This window comes from Felis catus, chromosome A3 (genome assembly GCF_018350175.1).
Source record: "Felis catus isolate Fca126 chromosome A3, F.catus_Fca126_mat1.0, whole genome shotgun sequence".
NCBI lineage: Eukaryota > Metazoa > Chordata > Mammalia > Carnivora > Felidae > Felis > Felis catus.
The window spans coordinates 86,220,378-86,238,610 of record NC_058370.1 but is presented as its reverse complement, the minus strand read 5'-3'; the positions used below and the strand labels follow the sequence as shown (position 1 = coordinate 86,238,610).

Here is an 18,233-nt window from a genome sequence, read left to right as displayed (position 1 = left end):
GAGAACTTTTGATGTACCTGCTACTTAACCATTGTTAACTCTGGAGAGGACAAAGGAACCACTCGCTGGGCCTGACTTCCTTATCTAAATTCTGGTCTTTGTGCTTTCCATGTGTATTATAAAACCTCAAGGAATCTGAGTAATAATATTCCTTGGGTATTTGGTAATTTGGGATTGTGAGCTCATGGGTAATTTGCATTTGCCTATGGGAATCCTATGAGGATTGCATTGAGGGACCAACATGCCACAGAGGATTCGAATTTCCTTCTGCAGATTCCTAAGTACTTCCAAACCGACAACTTTTCTCGGTTTTCAATTTACAGAACCACAGGTAAGACACATTTGAACTCTAAAACTGAGAGATTATGGTTTTGAGTTCTTAGGGACATACATGTACACATGCACCAAGCCCATGGCCTAGCCTTATATGCAAGTTCCCAGCTTTAGGCAGAAGACTCCATTCCAACTCCCAAACTTTTATGTATACTATTAAACCAAATGTCTAGGTTATTGAGATCAGAAAATCTTCCCCCTCTAGGACTGCCACTGCTATAGGGTCAGCAAACCATCTGATTTCCAGATCCTTCTTTATTTTGGCCCTGGAAATGTCTTCTGTTTTCTGATGAGCCTGGATATATATTTGAAACAACTTTTATTATATTTTTTTCTAGGAATTTTTTTTCTTTGTTTTGCTATGTAGTCCTCACTATATCACCATTGAGAGTAATTTATTTTTCACAAATGATTACTTCTTGCATGCTTAGAGGGGTTGGCTCAAATAAATACTGTATGGAGATGGCTAAAGATTTTTGGGTCCTTAGAGCTAAAACACTGCTTGTCTTGAGACTTCTGGCTTGATCTCTTAGCACTAACTCTTCTGCTGGCTCATGGCCTCATAGGTTCTGTGTGAGGAGAAGCTGTCAGAACAGAGCTGTGTAAACAAGAAATGCCAGTCGAGCTCTGAAAGCCATCTAACAAGGGCTTCAATTTCACAGGTAGAAGGGGATGCTTGCTCTCATGCTTTAAATTCTAGACTTCCATTCTGATACCCAAACTTTATAATAACTATTCTTCTAATTAAAACTAAAAAAAAAAAAAACAAGGGAAAATGGGCAACTTGATGTGGAAAACATCGAGGAACTAGGATATTCCAGCTAATGGCAGAGAAGTCAATCTTTCTACTATACGAACAACCTAAATGTAATAGAAACCTCACAGCTGACTGGAGTGGGGTAGTGCTGTCCAAGTACTGCCTGGACCCAGTAATTTTACCCTGTTGTTTAGCAAAGGCTAATGCCAAGGGTGTTGATCTAGAATGTAGTACAAGAAATTTTCAAAGAAATGAGGTCAACTTTTTTCTTTTTTTGCATTTGGAACTCAAACTTCAAATGTTTTTGGCCTCCCAACTCATCTGTCTTAAAAATTTTTTTTTCTTAATGTTTATTTATTTTTGAGAGAGAGAGAGAGAGAGCAAGCAGGGGAGGGGCAGAGACAGAGAGAAAGGGAGATACAGAATCCGAAGCAGGCTCTGGGCTCTGAGCTGTCAGCACAGAGTCCCATGCGGGGCTTGAACTCACCAGCTATGAGATCATGACCTGAGATGAAGTCAGATGCTTAACCAACTGAGCCACCTAGGCACCCCCAACTCATCTCTCTTAAGACTCATCTGGTCTTATTTGCCTAATTTGCCTTAAAAGGGCAAATGTCTCGATAATTAAAATGAGAGTAGTGAGTGGCAGGCATTTTACATTAGTCAATCAGGCCTATGTGGCTTACATGGTAACTTAAAAGAATAACTGTGTATATTCCCCATTAGATAATATGTCCCCATCACCACAAAACTCTATTAAGTGAAACAGTTCAAAGAAATCCATGAATTCAGATTCCTTGAGGCTTGGAGAAGGAGTGTCTGGTCTGCCTGGGTTATGTGCAAGGTGATTCCAGCCATGAGTAGTGCCTATAGGATCTGAGCAGGGCACATAGGGAACAGGAAGACATAATGATGTTCGTAGCATGTCAAGCTTGTTGGCTTCGATGCAGCCTCTGAGCAGGCCAGGAAGGAGGCAGCCCCTCAGAACTCAGGAATCTGCTCTTTCCACTGTTTGAGCATTCGCTAGGACTATGTTACCCAAACAGTGTTTGGTAGAATACTAGTGCCCCTCCAGGTGTCTGTATGTTAATAGGTATTTGGAAGGGTGGGGGGATAGGGATAGGCTAAGGAAGGGTTCCAGCGTCAAAATAAGTTTGGGGATTCACAGCTCAAATTATCTTATGAAACATTCTGAGAAGGCCTGCAGTGAAGTCAGTTATTCAATTTAGTTTAATAGTGTCTTTCAAACTCATTGTCTAAATACTCCTGTTCTGAAGCATACCTGTTCACATCTTGTAGGTACTATTGTTCCATGGACATAGTTTGGACATGCTGTCCCTGATTACTTACATCATATGATCCTCTGGTCATTTTGATGTGTACCCAGTTTTGAGAACCACAGGCCAGGGAATCTCGAAAGGGAGGAATAGATTTACTTATAGGAGGTAAGAATATAAAGAAGCAACTTTAGAGACGATATGGTTCCAGGTTTTAAATTTTCCAAGTGGGGAAGTTAAGGTGGAAGGATTTGCCCAATCCTGTGAGTGAAGAGGCAGATATCTACTGGAACCCAGTTGTCTTTAATGACAGCTCACCTCTTTTCATTTCACCCAGCAAGCATGAGGATGGCAGTGGCTGGGTTATAAGGCAAGTCACAAGGCCAGCCTGGCAGGGATGAGGGAAGCCACAAAGCAAGGTAGAGATGAGAACAGACTGGGTGTATGCGGTGTGTGGTGTAGAGCTGCAGGGGTGAGGACAGGCCATGGCAGAGTTCTGTATGCTAGTGAGAAATAATCTTGTAAGCTGCAGAGTGAGGAGTGTCCAGATGGAAATGGGTGGAGGCTGGAAAGGGACCTAAAGAGCAGGATGAGTCTAGGCTCAAGATGCTTGGCTAAGGAGCTGTTTGCACCAGTCAGGTTTCTATTAAACAGACTATCAGTAAATCCCTTTGCTGATGTTAAGCTTGGCTGCCTGGCCCTACAAATTAAATATTATGTTTTAAGGTGTGGAAAGCATTACTTGAAGACTTTATTTCAATAAGGCATATCAAGTTCTTGATTAATTTTTGTCCCTTGCAAGTTGTCATTGGGGATGTCGAAGGGACTTAATTTGTTAAACTGTTCTTGAAATTTAATAAAGTGAATGAGACATGATCTTTTTTACGGTGCCTTAAAAACTGTTTATAAGATACCTACAAAGCCATTACAAACAAAACAAAACAGAGCAGAATTTTGCTTATATAGGGAAAAACTCTGGATGCATGCACACTATCCTATCTCAACAAACTGAATAAAAATATTTGCCTTTATATGAACAGAAATATTTGATTTCACCTAAAGAGCATCATTTAAATAGTTGGATTTCAGAAGATCAGAAGAACTGTAACTTTATAGCAGGGTCTCTTTTTTTTTTTTTCTTTCTAATTGTGATAAAAAACACATAACCTAAAACTTATCATCTTAACCATTGTTTTCTTTTTTTTTTTTAATTTTTTTAATGTTTATTTATTTTTGAGACAGAGAGAGACAGAGTATGAACGGGGGAGGGTCAGAGAGAGGGAGACACAGAATCTGAAACAGGCTCCGGGCTCTGAGCTGTCAGCACAGAGCCCGACGCAGGGCTTGAACTCACGGACTGCGAGATCATGACCTGAGCCAAAGTCAGCCTCTTAACCGACTGAGCCACCCAGGAGCCCCTCTTAACCATTTTTAAGAGTACAGTTCAGTAGTGTTAAGTATATTCACATTGTTAATGCAACCAATCTCCAGAATTTTTTAAAAAGATTTTATTATTTTTTTTAAAGTTTATTTATTTTGAGAGAGAGAGAGAGCGTGCATAAATGGGGGGAGGGCAGAGAGAGAGAGGGAGAGAATCCCAAGCAGGCCCTGCACTGTCAGTGCGGAGCCTGAAGTGAGGCTTGATCTCACGAACGGCAAGATCATGACCGGAGTCAAAATCAAGAGTTGGATGCTCAACCGACTAGCCACTCAGGCACCCCTAAGATTTTATTTTTTTTATTTTATTTTTTAAAAAATGTCTATTATTTATTTTGAGAGAGAGTGTGTGAGAGTGAGCACGAGTGGGGGAGGGCAGAGAGAGAGAGAGAGAGAGAGAGGGAGAGAGAGAATCCCAAGCAGGCTCCATGCTGTCAGCACAGAGCCTGACAAGGGGCCCGATTCCATGAACTGTGAGATCATGAGCTGAGCTGAAATCAAAAGTCAGATGCTCAACCGACTGAGCCACCTAGGTGCCCCTTTAAGATTTGTATTTTTAAGTAATGTCTACACCCAACAGGAGGCTCAGACTAACAACCCTGAGATCAAGAGTCACATCTACCGACTGAATCAGCCAGCTGCCTCACCAGAATTTTTTATCTGGCAAAATACAGTAAGATCTTTTTACTTGGGATTCCTGATATACCATTAACCTCCCAAGAAAGTGGGCACATTTCTACGATTTTATTTAAGAAACTGCCATAAATGTCTTTTGTTATGTAATTTGATACATATAAAACATTACATTGCAACATCCATGTAATTTATGAAATGCAGGACTGCCTGCATTTTCTAGAATAGTAGCGCTCTCATATCACTGATTCATTGTTGACCTTTTCTCTACGCATTCAAGTCATTCAAAACATTTACTTTTCTAATATATTTCAGCTCTTTTTTTTTTCATGATTCTCTTCTCATTTAGGTTTCTTAATCTTCTTCTTTTTAAAGTTCAACTTAGAGATTTCAGTAATATTGGACCAAACTTACGAGTAGATGGAGTGGCCACCACATGATTTAAAGGGGCATTCTGCAATGCCCCTTGTGGAACTGAGGCAGGGCTTTATTTCTTTCTGGTAAAATATTGACCCTTGAATTCCCTTTTTGAAAATGCAAATAAGTCCAGGGTGATATAGTCCAATTCCTCTTTCCCTTTCAGTGTGGGTGTTTTTGTGCCAGTGAATCAACGTAGAAATCTTAGAAGCCAAAGGTTTACCTGGGGATCCTGAGGGCCGATTCGGGAAACACTAAAAAGTTTTGATTCAGGATCTATCTGGCCAATTGCCTGTCTCTTCCCATCAGTCGTGATGGATAGACAATACGATGCTATGTGGGCAGTAAGTCACCCCAGGTTCCATTCAGCTGGAGGGTAAGAGCCCAGAGGGAATGGGGTCCTTTAAGAAAGACAAAATGCAATAGGCAGCACAGGTCACCCTTCAGATTTCTTCTGCCAGACAAGGCCAGCAAGAAGCAAGGATGCTGAGGCAGAGGGCAGGACTGATAGTAACCACTGTGTCTGGTCTGCTCATACCGGTCATTACATTTTAAAATGCTCCTTAAGATCAGCAAATAGCAATCTGAATGCCTGCCCTTCTACCCCCAGCAACCCTCCAGGATTTTGTGGACTGCCCCCCACCCCTGCCCCACATCCAGCCACTAAAGGGTTGATATTTGGCTCAGTTGGGGTGGAGAGCCTTGCAGGTTGTTAAATGTTTTGCATATCACTCCTGGAGAAAACTTTGCAACAGAGACAAACCTCTTGTACCCCACATTTCGCAAGACCCTTCTGCTCCCTGGCTGTTTCCCATCATCACGATGCTGCTTTAGTACCTGGTCAGGGGGCATTTCCTGCATTTCCTTGGGACAAGGCAGGGAGAATGACAGAGGAAGATTTCAGGGCTGTCATTTACAAGGATGCTCTCTGCTAGTCCCAGAGCTGTGGCTAGAGGTGCTATCCTTCAAGGGAGAGAAACTTCCTGCATCTTCGGAACCAGGATCCTGGAATGGGGTGGGAGGTGATGTTTGCCCTCTTCCTGTGTACTCCCTTTAGAAAACACATGACTTTATCTTGTCGCATCATATCTCATCACTCTTCAAGAAAGCCACTGGTCAACAAGTAGTTTCTGGGGGCACACCAAGCATCAGAGCCCTGGCCAGCTTTCAGAAATAGGGGTGAGGGCAGTTTTTATACACATCATAAACAGGAAAATGAATCTCCAAGATCTTCCCTTGTAAAGAGATCCTTTGGGACTTACAAAAGCAGATCACATTAAGACATTTTGGCTGCTTTCCAAAGCAACATGGACTTAACCAGATAAATTCATTGAAAAATATTTTGAATATTGCAAAACAATCTGGCCTTGGGTGACACTGCTTCCAGTAATAAAAGACATTATTTCAGAGACCTTTCCCTGGAAATTAAAACCACAATGAGATATCACCTCACAACAATTAGAATGGCCAGCTGTCATCAACAAGACAAAAGATAACAAACACTGGTGAGGATGTGGAGAAATGGGAACCCTTGTGCACTGCTGGTGAGAATGTAAATTGGATATGGAGGTTCCTTAAAAAATAAAAAATAGAACTACCATATGATCTAGCAATCCCGCTTCTGGGTATATCTCCAAAGGAAATAAAATCATTATCCTGAAGAAGTATCTTCTTCTTGAACCCCCATGTTCACTGCAGCATTATTTGCAATAGCCAAGACATGGAAACAACCCAAGTGTCCATCGATAGGTGAATGGGTAAAGAAAATGTAGTACACACATATAATGGAATATTATTCAGCCATAAAAAGGAAGGAACTCCTGCTATTTGCCATAACCTGGACATAACTTGAGGGCATTATGCTAAGTGAAGTAAGTCAAATGAAGAAAGACAAATACTGTGTGATGTCACTTATATGTGGAATCTAAAAAAAAACCCCAACTCATAGAAACAGATCAGATTTGTGGTTGCCAGAGGTGGGGTTGGAGGGGTGGGTGGTGGGGGAATTGGGAGAAGGGGGTCAAAAGGTACAAACCTCCACGTTTAAGATAAATAAAATCTGGGGATGTAAGGTACAGTATGGTGACCGTAGTTAACAATACTGTATGGTATATTTGACAGCTGCTAAGAACTGCTAAGGGAGTAAATCTTAAAGTTCTCATCACAAGGAAAAAACTTTGTGACACTGTGAGGTGATGGATGTTGATCAGACATTATAGTAAACATTTTGCAATATATGCATGTATCAAATCATTATGTTGGATACCTTAAACTTATGCAATGTTATTTTTTTTAACGTATATTTATTTTTGAGACAGAGAGAGACAGAGCATGAACAGGGGAGGGTCAGAGAGAGAGGAAGACTCAGAATCCGAAACAGGCTCCAGGCTCTGAGCTGTCAGCACACAGCCCGACGTGGGGCTCGAACTCACAGACCGTGAGATCATGACCTGAGCCGAAGTCGGACGCTCAACCGACCAAGCCACCCAGGCGCCCCAAACTTATGCAGTGTTATATGTCAGAAAGAGACATTTTGCACCAATATGAATGGAATGCCATGATGTACAGTAGTATATTCCTATTATAGTAAATATTTTTTAATAGTGATAATAATACACAGCATTTACTATGTGCAAAGGTACTGTTCTAAGCAGTGTATATATGACTCCTTTAATCTTTACCATCTCCTTATGAGGAGGAGATGCTCTTATCCTCTTCAATATACAATGAGGAAACAAGTTCAGAGAGGTTGGGTAACTTGCCCCAGATCACACAGCTAATATGTGATGGAGCACTGCTAGCTGTTCTATTGTTCCCAGCTGTCCCCACCCAGGACTAACTGTTTTTACGAATGCAAGGGACTGGGTGAACAGGGTGATGCCTCCAGTAGAAGGTCTGGTGCTCACTGCCGGCCACCATCACTGCCACTGGCCCTGGCCACCCTCTTCTTTAAGAACCCCACTGAGTGGGGTTTTCCCTCCTTAGAACTTCAGACTTGAAAATTGTTTTTGAATCACCATAGAAAGCACCCTGGCTGACTCATGGCGTTTTGTTTTGTTTTGTTTTGTTTTGTTTTGTTTTGTTTTGTTTTGTTTTTATCCTCAAAATAAAACAGTTGTGTAGCCTTAAGTATTGAAAACACCATTTTACTTTTGGGGCTGCTGCTGGAAGAATGTGTGCACAGTCGCGGTGAGTCAGTCCCGTCAGTCCGGTCTGGCTTGCACCGGCTGACCAGAGACTTGAGTCTGTCCTGGGTCCTGCCTGCACACACGTTCCGATCTACTGAAAGTCATCTCTTTCCCTCAACACCCAGGGCCTCTGCTGGTGCAAGAGCCTCTTTCTTTCCAGAAGTCCCTGCCACATGCATCCACATCCCGGTCAAGCTTCTCATCTCCTTCTTTCACCACCTCTTTCAAATGTCATTCGAAGCCCTCTCCCTGCCTTTTTGAGCCCAGCGCTCTGTGAGTTTGGGGCCCTTGCTGAGCTCAGTTCCACACGCAGATGTGAGTTTCCTCGCGCTGTGGACTGAATGCTCAGAGAGAAAATGAGGACAAGTTCTTGCCTGGAGAGGCTCACTGCCTCCCCTGAGGGACCCTCTGGGGAAGAACTAAGAGACAGGGAATGGCAGATGGCGGGCAGTCCAGCAGCACTCACTTCAAACCCACCTGGGCTCACCCTCTGAGTCTACATAAAGGCTGAGTGTGGGCTGGGAGTAGGCATGTGAAAGCAAACGGTGTTTTCCTTCATTTGGATATGATTTTGTTTGGGCTTCTCCTAGTCTAGGGGCCAGGGAATAAAAATTGATAAACCGGCACATTTCCTCCTTTGGGTGCAGCAGGTGATGGCAGGTTATGCCAGGCCTGAAGCTATTTGGGGAGACACTAGCCAGGGCCATGTGGTGGCTCCTGACGAGCATGATGGGGAGGGGACAGATTTTTATCCATCTCGTAGCCTAAGTGGTTAGACTAGTCTGGGCACGGGGTAGATGTGTCCTATAAATGTTAGCTACACGTAATGAAATGAAGGCAGGTGCCACTCATTATTATTAAAAATAAAGAGGTCAACGGCACTCCCTCAGATGGGCAGACTGGCTGCCAAGGCCAGCGTTGTCTTGAAAGAGTATTAGCGGGTGCAACTCAACGTGTGTGTGCGCGCGTGCATGCGCGCGCGTGTGAGATTCATGTCAAATAACTGTCGCCATTTACAACATTCTGGGGGTCCTTCCTGAGCACTAGAACCAGAGCGGGCACCTGGGCGGCCCTACCTAAAGGCTGGCAGTCTCACTCCCTACCCGTACTGATTCCCAATGACTTGCGGTCCCGTCAAGCAATGTTAGTTTGTGCCAACTTTGTACAAATTACATAAACAATGCAAAATTTGTCCTTAATCTTTATGTAGTTTTTTGTCACCGTCTCCTACTGATGGTCCTGTTAACCTTGTATCACCTTCAGTTGAGGCCTGAGGTGAGGAAGAGGAGCTTGGGGCACTTACCACGGTGCAGCAGAGGGGCCAGAACCACCAGAGGAGAGCCAGGGCCAGGAGCAGGAACAGGATCAGCAGGGCAATTGCCAGGATGGAGCCATCCGACTGTGGGACCAAGAAAGAGGGTGGTCAGCAGCGGGTCGGCCATGTGGGCAGCCAGAGACACCTGTAGTCTCTCCCTCCCCGCATTCCCATCACTGACATGCAGACTTAAGGCCCAGAGAAGAGCACAGTTTGCCAAAAAAAAAAAAAACAAAAAAAAAACACAGAAGGTTGAAACTCTGCCGAACATTCTGGACAACACACTCCACATAGCCAATTCTCTCGAGAAATGGCCCTTCATTTGTCTTTTCAGAAGGCCCTGCTCGTCTCTGAACACACATATATATGTTTGTTTATTTTGATATATATATCAAAATATATCTATATCTATATCTGTATCTATGTATCTATATATCTATATATCTATATCTATATCTATATCTATATCTATATCTATATTTATATCTACATCTATAATATAAAGTTTGTTTATTTTGAGAGAGACAGAGAGAGGGAGAGGGGAGGGGCAGAGAGAGGGAGAGAGAAGATCCCAAGCAGGCTACGCACTGTCAGCACAGAGCCCGACACGGGGCTCGATCCCACCAATGGTGAGATCATGACCTGAGCCGAAATCAAGAGTCGGAGGCTCTGACGCTCAACTGACTGAGCCACTCAGGTGCCCTCTCTAGGAACAGTATTCTGAAGGACCAACCCTGCAAAAGCCAGGGCGGGCAGTTGCCCACATAACCAGGCATGGAGGTGGCCGACGACTGCCTTTGCCTCTGGCCCATCACCCTCTGCCTGGTGACATCCTCCTACTCCCTGGGTCTGCTGTTCCTGCTACCACCTGCCTTGCACTGTGGACAGTTCTGCTCAGGATTCAGCCTGCTCCCCCCATCCTGTTCCCAGGGATGCCCAGAACTGATCCGGGAGGCGAAGTCTAGAGCCAGCTGATAGGACGAAATAAAGGGCAGATGGATTCCAGGCACGGGGGGTGGAGCGGCTGAAAGAGAACCCGGGAGGCAAGGGGAGTGGTGGCTGAGTCAACGCCGCTGTCAGATCAAGTGGCTGTCAAGTTCCGGCCAGGGGGCAAGGCAGGCACCAAAGACAAATTTTACCCACTTCAAAACGTGCCTAGGCCGGTCCTGCAAATAGACACGGTTGTTACAGACATGGTTGTTACTGCAAATAGACACAGTTGTGTCTGAGATGGTTGTTATCTTTTAGCAGAGATCCCACTCGGTGTCAGTATTCTAGGGCTGCTGGTTCAGGGAAGCAGATTTAAGCCCCCTCCACCCGCCCTCACCTCCAGCTGGCGGGAGTGAAAATGGGCACAACTTTTGAGGGTGAGGGTGGGGGAGGGAAAGCTGAGGAGCAAATTGTCATAGGTATTAGTTGTCATGGTACCCTTTCTGAGTAAAGCTGGAAATTCCACGTTTAGTTCCCCAAAATAATCAGGTATGTTTGCACAGATGATGACAACTGATCATAAGCATCACCATGGAAAACAACCTAAATGTTGTTTTGAATTAGGTAATGGCTAACAATACATTACAGAACTCCCATGCAACCAATTACTGTATAGACATTGTTTTCTGTTTTCAAATAATAGTTAAATGACATGTGAAACCATTTCTGACATAAGTGGATTTATGTATAAATTAGTGAGAGAGAAAGACTGAGGGATATTATTAATAGTAGTTTTGCAGGCAGTGGGTTTATGATAATTTTCTTTTTTAAAAAATCGCTTTCTTTTTTAAAAAAATATTCTTTTTATGTTCATTATTTTTGAGGGGGGTGGAAGGGCAGAGAGAGAGAGGGAAACACAGAATCTGAAGCCAGTTCCAGGCTCTGAGCCATCAGCAGAGCCTGACTTGGAGCTCGAACTCCCGAACTGTGAGATCATGACCTGAGCTGAAGTCGGATGCTTAACCGACTGAGCCTTCCAGGTGTCCCAATCGTTTTCTTTTTCTTTTTTTTTTTTTAATTTTTTTAACGTTTATTTATTTTTGAGACAGAGAGAGACAGAGCATGAATGGGGGAGGGTCAGAGAGAGAGGGAGACACAGAATCCGAAACAGGCTCCAGGCTCTGAGCGGTCAGCACAGAGCCCGACGCGGGGCTCGAACTCACGGACCGCGAGATCATGACCTGAGCTGAAGTCGGACGCTTAACCGACTGAGCCACCCAGGCGCCCCTCGTTTTCTTTTTTTTAAACAACTTGTAGTAAGGAGATAAACTACTGAAGTTGTTCTTTAAAAATCTGTACTTGGGGCTCCAGGTGGATGCTTTGGTGCCCAAGCTCACTGGCCCAGAGGTTCTTACCCAGGGCCAGTGGACCTATGGGGTACACAGAGGGGCTCAAGGGGATGGAAGCTTGTGACCCTCTCGAAATTACACTCATGATCTTCAGGGCCTGTGTTTTCAGGGGGAGACTGCTCACAGCATGACCAGATTCTCCAAGCTGCCCCCCACCCCCTAGCCCATTTATGAGGAGCGAGGTTGGGTGGCCTATTCAGGGCAGCACAGCAGGTTAATGGCAGAGTTGGGACTTGACTCACTCCCACTCTGAGCGCTTGGCGGGGGCTACTGGAAGCCGTTTAAAGGTAGCTCTTACTCCCTGGAATGTCTTTGACCAAAAAGCCAGGGAACTAAACACCCTGGCCCCGCCCAGCCAAGGCTTGGGAATGCCAGATGGCCCCTGAGGGAGGTGCACCCTCGCAGGTGCAGGTGTAGGGCTGGGCAGTGGGTGGGGAGAGAGCACAGGGGCCGGAGGAGGGACATGACCATGGTAGGGAGGATGCTGCTGGACCCACAACACTTATGCATGAGCTGTGGTAAAGAGGGATGCTCTTGGCGAGACGCATGTGTGTTTCCCAAACTTACTGTTAGTCAAGAACAACTCTCGTAACCTCTCAGTCTCTATGTTCCACACCCATAAATGGAGATACTAACCCTCAGCTGCCCCACTGCACTGACGGGAAGACAGATGAGCTACCTCAGGGGCCGGTAGACACAGCCGCACAGCTGGCGTGAAGGCTATCATGTCAAACACTGCACTGTACCTCGCCCTCCCTCCAGTTCCTCAGAACAGCAAACATGGTGGGCGTTTCAGATCATAAATCTGCTTGCACTTAGAATAATAAATAGTTTTGGTTACTGAAAGTCTCATAAAACAGCAGTCTTTTGGTACTGAGTTATAATTTAGCAAAGACTGCATTTATTCACATTATACTCAATCTCTCCACCTTCCTGATTTTCTTTTCACTTTACATAGAAGAACCGAAGCAGAAAAGCTCAGATACTGTGGGGAAATGTTTATACTTCCTTCTGGAAGAAGGAGAAGGTTTCCTGTGAAGCAGGGAGGGAGAAAGACCCGGCCCACCAGGAAAGACAGGAGGCTTCCATACTGGGGGAAGACTTCCTGGATTGAGACCAGGAAGCCACCTATGTTTGGCTTCCCTCCAGCCAGGCTTGGTCTGCCCCTTACCAGGCACAGCTCTCCCCGGCTGGGGAGGAGCACAGCTGTGGGGCTCAGGAGGGGGCAAGGTGCAGGGGGAGGGGGAGTGAGCATGCACAGGGCCAGGAGCTCCTGGAGGCACTTTGTCCTGCTCTGGAGACAGGCCCAGAAGCAGCCCCCAAATGCACCGCCTGCTTTTCAAGATCTTCCCGCAACCATTACATATATACCGAGTGCAAAAGAGTCACCATCAAACTTAGGGTATGAATTTTTGATAAACCTAGACCTGGAGCCAATGTTTTCCTGGGATATAGCATGCACATGTAACCTCAGAGTTCCTTCGCATATTCATTCAGCAAACGTTTATTGAGGACCTGTTCTGTGCCCACTGAGCAGACCTCAGAGATGCAGGATTGATTAGACAGAACCAAGGCGCTCATAGTCTGCTGAAGGAGTTGTAGAAACAGTGAACCACATGCCGGGGGCTGGGTGTTATTCAACAGCTGTACACTGAGCGCCTTTCATGTGTCAGGCAGTGAACGATATAGACAGTCTCTATTCTTATAGAATTTACATTTTGGGGACACCTGGGTGGTTCAGTTGATTAAGTATCCAACTCTTGATTTTGGTTCAGGTCATGATCTTACGGTTCATCTGCTCTGTGCCCATAGTGTGGAGCCTGCTTGGGATTCTCTCTCTCCCTTTCTATGACCCTCCCCTGCTCTCTCCCTCAAAATAAATAAATAACCGTTAAAAAAAAAGAATTTACATTCTTGTGGAATGATGATGATGAGGATAATTATTATAAGCACAGGTAATATTTACCGAGTACTTACTATGTGTCAGGAACTAACTGTATGTTCTAACATGCTTTCTGTATGTTACCTCACTTAATTCTCATTAACAACCAAATGAATTTAATAATATTATTCCTCACATCTTATAGATAGAAATACTAAGGCGAGGACAGGTAAAGAAACTTCGCTATGTCACAGGAAGAGAGCGGAATTGAACCTGGGACGTTTGGTTCCACACTTCACAGGTGTAACCAGCAGTCTATTGCTTTCAGCAAGTGCTAAGAACCGAGTGCTTGGGAGGTGGCACTGAGCTCTGGGCCTGCAGGGTGGAGGAGAAGCTGGCATTCCTGCAGAGAAAGGCATTGGGTAGGAGTGGAAGGGAAGGGGGGACGTCACTGTGAGAGGCTGTGCAAGCTGAGCAGAGGAGCACGGCTTCTATTCGGAGCCAAGGGGACTCCGGTGCACCGTTATTGGATTTGTTTCTTGGGAAGCAAGTGCTTTCGACATTCTAGAGTATGGCCTCAAGGAGGGAGAGATTGGGGGTCAAAGGCCCAGGTGGAGGCCTGCCGCAATGCTGTCCGGTTCTTTCAGGATGACACTTTACAGGGTCACCCTTCGGAAACGTTTACATTTTCATGGACAAGTTTGGCCCTGATTTTACTAACAATGGCTGACCATTATTGTGTGCTGCCTGTGTTGCTGGTGCTGTGTAAAGCGTATGTATGTATTATCTCATTTAATTAAATGAGCCTTGTGAAAGCAGTCTTGTAGGAATTGTTACTCCCTTTTTGCAGGTGAGGGAAATGGAAACTCAGCGAAGACCTTAGCCGGGACCTCCCACATACAAACCACTTACAGACATATTTATATGCCCACAATTTTAATGTTGCAAAACTGGAATGGACCACAGCAGGGCCCGCCTTCCCCTTATAGTCTTGGCTTGCAGTTTCACTCCGTAACCTTGTTGAGGAGGGACTGACAACATACGTGAGGATGGCCCTACAGAACCTGTTGAATATGTATCAGTATATAGTATACAAACACGTACACATCTGCACTGTTTAGTAAATGGTATTTGCTTCATTCACAAAATTAGTCGCTTATTCTAAACCAGTTCTTTTGCATCTTTACCAAGTCCCAAAATGAAGAACCCTCTTGGGTGCTAAGGAGCAGGCTCTGCCATTGGCTGGAAGGCATGTGGAATGTTTCAGAGCCCCCACAATGGAGCCCGGCTCCATTCTTTTGCTCTGGTACCAATTGCCTTGACTCCTTGGGCTCTAGCCACTGGCCTGCCCTCCTGTGTCCCAGCTCACGGTCTGCTGGCATGCCCCGTGGGCCTGCTCCCCAAAGCTTATTGCTGGATAATTCCAGGAGGGTCGCGGGCTGTCTGTTCTCTCATCCTGACTTAGGACAGGTGTGTGGGCTTAGCCTCTGCTCTCCCCCTTCACCAGGGCAAAGATGGTCAAGACTGAAGAGACCCCCTCGCCCCCAGGCCCACACAGTCGCACCACAGGACTGAGTGGGGCCATTTAGGTCAGTGGCCCTGTTACGGAATTGTGTCTGTACAGGCCCTGTTGTGGATGGCCGGCTGACAGAGAGCAACGTGGCTTCTGAGACCTCGTAATTTCAACAGGTACCAGCCTCCAGGGTGACGTAGACACATACTCCAAGCTCTCTGAGAGCCCTCACCGGGGAGGGGAAGGGACCTGATTTTATGACACCAAGAGAGCAGGAGCTGACTTGCTTAGCAAACTCTTAGACTCTGATGCCTGCCCTTGCTGGGCAGCTCTTGTGTGTAATTTTCCGGAAACCTTCAAAAGATTTCAGAGAAAAAAAAGAAGCAGATAAATAGCAAAGATTGATTCCTACCGCTGTGATTTTTCTGACAGCCTAAATCTCAACGCAGGTTAAATTCTTGTTTTATTTAAAAAATGAAAAGTTGTAAAACACCAACAGGGCCCTTTAATTAAACAATAATTACAGGTGGGGGGGGGGGGTTCTGGGGTATGTGAATAGAGCTGAAAAGCAGGTGGGAACGCAGGCAGCCTACGGCGGTGCCTCTTCCAGTTCCGGGGGAGGGTGATCATCCATTTCCTTCGGTGAATAATTTCATGCCTTCTTAAATATGAAGGCGCGGTGCTCGGCCCTGCTCCTTCCCTCCATCCAGGTCCTCATTGTTAGGGTAGCCATCCCGGAGGGCTGCCTGGCTTGACAGTCCAAATCCCTGCATCATAGATTTCTTTAGTTCCTTCTGTTGCCAGCTCACCAAATGAGGGCATCTCTTTTAAGACAAGGAAGCACTGTCTTCAAGGATATAGATTTGGAAACCTGAATAATGGAAGCATCTCTTACTTGGTAGGTTGTAGGTAATTTTGGATTTCTGATGCAGGGCATGAGCGTGAGGCATCTGGCCTGGGCCTGTTTGTGCTGTGATGAGAGAGAAGCAGGCCTCTGGACAACAGAGCACCAAGCATTGCTGCTCCTTTCGGTTTTGTTTTGTGGGTTGCCATGGTAAAGAGAGGAGGATAACATTGAGAAGAATCATTGGGAGACTGGGGGAGACTCAAATTAAAGAAACTTTGTGCTATTCCCCATCTCACAGTTGGGTTTGGACTGGGATCCTGCCGGCTGCCCGGCATGGGTTATTATGTGGCCAGTGAGGTGTCTTAGGTAAGGAGGGAACATTCTTCCCCACTGCTGTGCATCTTTCCATGTTGAGGGCTCCCTCTGTGTGCAGACCTTCTCTTCCACTTTACTCATTAGGTAAAGAAGGCCAGAGTAAACCAAGCACGATGTGATCTGTTCCCCCTGTCACTCCTAGAACGTGCTGCCCCCAGGGAGCAGCCCCCAGGGAGGCTGGCTCCCATTGAACTTGTGAGCTAGCCATCTGAGACAGGGCCTTCTCTCCTCTTCTGCAATATCAAGCTGGTTTTGCCAGGAGGTCTGATGCTTATACAATTTTTCTGAGGGGGGTGCCTCTTTAAGAGAAAACATAAAAGTATAATTGCACAATTATGAGGGCCCCTCCCAGAGCTGTAGGAGAACTAGGAGGGACCTGTTCAAATAAGCAACCTTGCAGCTCAAACCTCGGCTGTCCAGTAACTCTGCTGCTGGCTTGAAGTCTTCCCTGGACAGGCCCCCCGCCCATGATGAGGCTGGTAAACCTATTTAATCCTGGGCTTCAGTTTCCAGCCCATTTGCTGCCACACTCAGCCAGTCTTTAGCCTACCATAATAAAGGCAATACTGAAATTCACATATCATTTTGGGGGGGGGTGTCTCATTTCTGTTTGTTCACATGCTTTATTGCCCCCACTACAATGTCCCCTCTAATATCTTATTTTAACTTCTCCCAGGATGGGCCCTGGCAATGGTAACTATTATGTTTGACAACAGCTCACATGGATTATCAACCAAGTGGTTATGAGAGCCTCAGTGACGGTGGTGGGTTTGCGGTCGCTCTAAATGATCTATGCCAGGTCTAACCGATCCTGAGTATTAACACTGAATTACTGAAGATATCAGATCCTTCCACGTGGTTAGACTAGGCTATCTTTTAAACATTTAACACGAAAGAATGAATTAGCAGGTTTATTCTGCCACATTGAAGGGCTCTCAGCCAAACCCTGCCAAAAATATGACAAGAAAATAGCTGATGATCCATTCAAGCTTCTTAAAAGCTGGCAATGCTATTTCCCTGGATTCAGTTGGTAACCGATGATGCCACAGGGCAGTCCAGGACGCGGGAGGTGGGTTTGCTACTGCATGAGGCTACCCAGTGTTCCCTCTTCATCTTCTCCCCCCGCCCCCGCCCCAGCCCCTGACCCTCTTTCTCTGGTACTGAGTGAGGGTGAGTTTGAAGCACTGTTGGAAAGCCCTCAGGGGAAAATGACCCTTTCTCCAGGGGCAGTTCTGGTCTATGACCTTGTGATCTCATGGCAACCTGCTTGTTCTAAATACCGAAGAGGCCATCGTGGCGAGAGGGAAATGTGCAGAGTCAAAGAGACTTGTCCTCTCCAGATGAGAGACCCCACGGAGGCTGTGGGGGGTGGGGGGTGGGGTCCTACATTCCCTGTTGCAGCCCCCTTGGCTCCAGGCTCCTTTCCTCCCTCCCAGGGCACAGGCTGGCGCTTGGGAGGTGTCACATTCCAGTGCTCTGAAGTGGAATATAGAACCATTCTCAGCAGCTGCTCTGAGCTCTGTTTCCTGCCCAGACAAAACTGGCGGAGCACGGGCAGGTTTTATTTTGTAAGATGAAATTTAAGTCATTTTATTGCTGCTGAGACGTTCCGGATAGGCAAGCCCCAGAGACCAAGATTCTCTCTCTCATAGCTTATATATTCTGACTGTTATTTCTGGAAGCAACCTTAGCGATTATCTAACATCTCCACCCAAACCGCCCTGCATTTTTATTGGAGTCCTATTCCTCTGGCATCTGTGACAGTTACTGGACTGTCCTGAACTTCATTCCTCCTATCTGATTATCCCTTACCCACCTTCCTCACGGGCTCCTCCTTGTACGCAGTCCCTTAAATATTTGCATGCACTATGGATCCATTTTTTGTTTTTAGAAAGGTATTTACTTTTTGTTTTGCTTGAA

The 18,233-nt window shown here is 45.7% G+C and overlaps 1 protein-coding gene and 1 long non-coding RNA gene across 7 annotated transcripts in view; one reads left to right on the top strand and one right to left on the bottom strand.

Annotated features, from left to right (window-relative positions):
- The window catches only part of ANTXR1 (ANTXR cell adhesion molecule 1), a 256,503-nt gene that overhangs the window by 114,868 nt on the left and 123,402 nt on the right, over window positions 1-18,233 (bottom strand). For 5 of the 6 annotated variants that reach the window (XM_045054311.1, XM_045054314.1, XM_045054313.1 and 2 more), the window contains exon 13: window positions 9,346-9,441. In XM_045054311.1, coding sequence (XP_044910246.1) covers window positions 9,346-9,441 — 96 coding nt within the window. Of the gene's footprint in view, window positions 1-9,345; window positions 9,442-15,536; window positions 15,859-18,233 lie in introns of those variants that run through there. The other variant, XM_045054315.1, reaches the window with a different exon arrangement.
- The window catches only part of LOC111559831, a 120,253-nt gene that overhangs the window by 31,318 nt on the left and 70,702 nt on the right, over window positions 1-18,233 (top strand). The gene's annotated exons all lie outside the window — the stretch shown is intronic.